General features: G+C 68.5%; 1 protein-coding gene across 2 annotated transcripts; it reads right to left on the bottom strand.

Moving 5' to 3' along the window:
* Nucleotides 1-226: 226 nt before the first annotated feature.
* On the bottom strand, nt 227-3,492 carry Arrdc2 (arrestin domain containing 2). 2 transcript variants are annotated; one of them, XM_059244778.1, is made up of 8 exons: nt 3,118-3,492; nt 2,950-3,016; nt 2,706-2,853; nt 2,244-2,346; nt 1,910-2,166; nt 1,663-1,828; nt 1,071-1,228; nt 227-805 (listed from the first exon to the last, which is right to left on the bottom strand). In XM_059244778.1, the coding sequence occupies exons 1-8, from the start codon at nt 3,389-3,391 to the stop codon at nt 752-754; spliced, it is 1,227 nt and encodes a 408-aa protein (XP_059100761.1). In that variant the 5' UTR covers nt 3,392-3,492; the 3' UTR covers nt 227-751. The 2 variants fall into 2 exon arrangements, with proteins under 2 accessions (XP_059100761.1, XP_059100762.1); XM_059244779.1 differs by having other exon boundaries at nt 752-802.
* Nucleotides 3,493-4,232: the final 740 nt, after the last annotated feature.

Raw genomic sequence — 4,232 nt, 5'->3', positions numbered from 1 at the left:
CCAGATCAGGTCCTGACAGGGTCGGAGCCGCTCTGGCCTCAGCGGCCGGACAGGAGACTCAGTCTCTCCCACTTCTATATTTTCATTTTTAATGGACAAAGGTGGTGGATCGCTCACACGAGGGGCGGCAGGTCCCCGGCCGGCTGTGACGCGGCCCAGCTGCCCAGTCTCCCTCTGGTCCCGCCAGGCCACCGCGTCTCCATCCTGAGCAGAGCCTCTCCTGGCAGATCACACACACAGCTTGGACTCACCCCGTCCCCAGTCCTCAAAAGCTGGAACCCCGGACCTCACTGACTTCCCCTACACGTCTGTCCCTGGGCCTCCGTCCTGCTCACCTTACAGTGTGGCCATGTTTAAGCCCTGCACACCTGGGCTCCCCACCCTAGGATGGAGGCGGTGGGCGCTCTGAGCTCCAGCCATTTCCTGTCTTGTCTGCGTGCCGAGCTCCTGTTCAAACGTCAAAGCCTCAGCTGGGATGCCCTCTGGAAGCCTTCTGCTTCCCCTCTGGTTCTGGTTCCAAGGGACCAAGTATTAACCCTGGACTCTCCCTGGCTACAGTCCTCCAGGGAAGTCTACTGGTCAGATGCAGAGAACTGGAAGGCTCAGGGGACGCCGGTCCACAGAAGTCACGTGCTGCTCCTCAGTGCTGTGCGAGGTCGGAAGACACTGGCCTCACTGTTTCCCACAAAACCGCCCGCCGACGCCAGTGGCCGAGAATCGTGAACCTGGTACCGAGGCGTCGCTTCTCACTTCAGCAGGTCATGCAGCGCGGCCTCACGGCCTCTGAGAGGGGGTTAGGATCCTCCTGACAGACAGAGTTCCCAGTGAGCCAACCTCCCACCTGCCAGCGGTCACCAGGAGGTGTGAGGCCCCAACACAAGCGTAGGAGTTCGCTTTCTATCTGAGACAAGCCCTGCCATGTAGCCCAGGCTGGCCTGATCTTGTGATCCTCCTGCCTCAGCCTCCCCAGGGCTGGAGGGACAACAGGCCCGGTCGTCACACCCTGCTCGCTTATCAGCTTTCCGACCCACCAGGCACCCCACGGAAGCTAGAGGGTGCAGGCAGCGTACCTCAGAGTACAGCGGAGGCGGGCGGTAGCGGAACTCCTGGAGACAGGCGAAGTAGGGCCCTTCCAGGGTCGCCCCGGGGTCGCCCAGGGCGGGGCAGGGGCCCTGGGAGGCGGCTGGCGGCTGGCTCCCCCGCACCACCTCTGAGTACTCAGGAGGCGCTGGAAGGGAGACCGGACGGTGAGGCCCTGGGGCTGGCTTCTGGGGGGCCCCGGGGTGACATGACTGTACTAGGGACAGTGTCGCTGTTGCCCAGGCTGACCCCCAACTTGTAGCAATCCTCCTGCCTCAGCTGGGACCCATTCTGTTTTTGAGACAGGGTCTCACGCAGAGCGGCACACAGTGACCTCGCTGTGTGCCTCGGTGGCTGCCTGGCTTCAAGGGCCTGTCGCCATGGCGCCCGGCTGTGGCTTGGTGTTAGAGGCTGGGTCTCCTCAGCCCTGCCCGGCTTCTCAATGACTAAGTAGCGGAAGTTGGCCTCGGTGTGCTGGGTGCTGGGATCGGACCCTGCTCGCACAGGGACCCCAGGACTGGAGGGGCGGGGCCCGGGCGTGCCTCTGCCCCACCCCACCCCGCTGCGACTGGCTGTGCTCACCCTCTGGCCGCTCCATCCGGGGGCACAGGCCCCAGCTTTGCAGGAAGCTGGCCGAGCGGCTGCCCACGCTGGCCGAGCGGCTGCCCAGGGGGTGCAGGGGGACAGTGCCGATCACCAGCGGCAGCTCCAGCAGCAGCTTCGAGGAGCCTGGGATGTCCACGCAGACCTGAGGGAGCAGCGGCATGCGGACTGCCCACCTGTGCCCCGCCCGGCCGAACAGGAGGGGTAGGGCGGCTTGCTGGGGTACCTTGAGCGAGTAGTCCACACTGAGCACGCGGCAGTGCAGGATGGACGGGCCCACGGGGGGGATGCGCAGCTCACGGCCGGGCCACAGCGCGCGGTGACCAGGGCCCACGGGCTCCCCGTCCACACTGGCCACCACAGCGCGTTTCTGCTTGCGTGCCCCCCGGGCCATGAAGGTCTGCGTCTGCACCAGGGCGGCGCGGGGCTGCACGGCTCTGGTGGAGCCGTTGTCAATCTCCGCGAAGATAGGGATGGCCTCGCCTGCAGCACGGGGCGGCTTGCCTCAGTTTCCCCACGGCTCACTGCCCGCTCCAGCAGCAGCCAGCCCCACCTGTTACCTGGAGTGTAGCCCTTGCGGTCGATCTTGGCCGACAGGGACACGAGGCCACGGGTGCAGTACCAGGACCGCGCCACCTTCTCCCGGACCCCAGCCTGGGGCTCCTGTGGGGACATGAGGGTCGCTCTGGGCGCCTGGACACTTGGCGCTTCTATGTCAAAGGACCCCAGTCTCAGGAAGAAGCTGAGGCAGGGGGATTGGCACCCGTCCTAGGTTGAATAAGATTAAGAACAGAACAGGCGTGGCGGCGCACACCTCTCTTCCCGCAGCGGAGGCCGGAGAGACCTCTAAAACTAAGAAGGAAAGGAACAAAAACCAACACCACAAAGCCCTGCAAGCCCCGTGGCGCCCTGTTCGCAACCGGGCATCCGAGGCCGAGGGTGGGCGAGACGCGGGCGCAGAGCGCGCCGGCAGGGGGATGCCCTCGGGGTGTGCACCCGGCAGGTTCCAGGCGCCACCGTACCAGCAGGGCGGGCGCGTTGATGTCCACGGGCTCGATGACGGTGAACACCTTCCGGGCGCGGCGCGCGGGGACCCAGGGCCGGTGCAGGGTGGCTTTGATGGAGTAGCGGACGCTGCCATGCTTGCCCTCGAAGGAGGTCACCAGGGAGCTGGGGTGGCGAGAGTGGGGCTCAGGGCAGGGGGCGGGGGCACGCGAGTCCCGGGGCGTCCCGAGGAGTCGGGCCGGGGGCGACCGCGGAGCTTACACCGGCAGCTGGAAGCTGAAGGGAAACTCGTGCCGTCCGGCGGGCAGCGTGGCGACATCCCCGGAGTCTAGGGGCGAGACAGTGGCTGAGCGTCCGCGGCCGGGGGCTGCCCGCGCGCCCGGCCCGGGGTCCCGCGTCCCGGGGCTCCCCGCGCCCCGCGGCCCGTACCTGGCGCGAGCAGCGTGGCGCGGTGGCTCACGACTTCCACGCGCTCGCTGTAGCTCTGCGTGTACGCGGTGCTGGCGCCCGCGCTGCGCGACTCCGTCCAGTGCGCGCGCGCGCGGCCCCGGGCGCGCAGCCGGAGCGCGCCCACGCGCGCCGCGCCCGCCAGCTCCAGCAGAACCCGGCCCGCCACGGCCTGGCCCCCGCGGAACGCAGGCTCGGAGCCCGCGCGCGCCCCGTCCAGCTGCACCACGAAGGCCTTCACCTTGTCGAACAGCATCGCGCTGACCGGCGCCAACCCCAAGGCGGGCCGACGCGGGGCTCGATCCCGCGACGCGGAGCACCGCGAGTCCGGGAGCGCCGCAGATTCGAACTCCGCGGGCGAAGTCGCCGGCCCGCAGGACCCGAGGACCGCTCCGGACCCGCGGCTGCGGCGCTCTTATATGGCGGGGCGGGGGCGGGGCCTGCGGGAAAGGCCGCGCCTACCGGAAGAGGCTCCGTCAAAAACGCCACCAGGGGCGGGTCCCGAGAGAGAAAGCCGCGCCCCCTAGGACAGACTGGGCCAATAGCGCGGCGAAGGAATGGCCTGAGGAGAAAGCCGCGCCTCCCGGAACAGACTCCACCAATAGCGCGGCGAGGAGGCGGGGCCTGGAAAGCCCGGCTTGGCTGAACTAGGCCATAGGCTCCTCGAGGGCCGTGGCCTGAGGAAGCCGCCAATAGCGTGTGAGGGGCGTGGCCTGGGAAACCCGCCCCTCCGGCCTGTAGCATCGGGGGCGTGGCCTCGAGGAAGCCTCGCCTACCGGAACAATGTTCACCAATAGCACGGAGGGGGCGTGGCCCCGTGGGCAGTGGGCGGCGAGGGTCGGCGGCTGGGTCTCGCAGAGCCGGGGTCCGCAGGGAAACTGAGGCCCGGGAGTGGGGCCAGGGCCGAGCACACAGCGTGCTTTTGTTTTGGGGACAGCCCGCGTCAGCCTCCGGCGTGCGGCTGGCGGCGGTTTTCACTTCGTCGGGTCGTTTCGGGGCGGGAGCTGAGCCCGGCCCGGGAGCCGCGTCTCCCCCGCGGGCCGCGTCCTCGGGCGGTGCGGATCGCCGCGGCAGGAAGTGGCGCCTTCCCCAGCTGG

This window comes from Peromyscus eremicus, chromosome 17 (genome assembly GCF_949786415.1).
Source record: "Peromyscus eremicus chromosome 17, PerEre_H2_v1, whole genome shotgun sequence".
In the NCBI taxonomy this organism is placed as follows: domain Eukaryota; kingdom Metazoa; phylum Chordata; class Mammalia; order Rodentia; family Cricetidae; genus Peromyscus; species Peromyscus eremicus.
This window is presented reverse-complemented; position numbering and strand designations above follow the sequence as displayed.

Coding starts and splice junctions, on each gene's coding strand:
- Arrdc2 (XM_059244778.1), bottom strand. CDS start 3,391: ATGCTGTTCGACAAGGTGAAGGCCTTCGTGGTGCAGCTGGACGGGGCG. Junction 2,854..2,949: donor TTCAGCTTCCAGCTGCCGGT/GTAAGCTCCGCG, acceptor TCGCCACCCCAG/CTCCCTGGTGACCTCCTTCG. Junction 1,829..1,909: donor GTGTGGACTACTCGCTCAAG/GTACCCCAGCAA, acceptor CTGCTCCCTCAG/GTCTGCGTGGACATCCCAGG.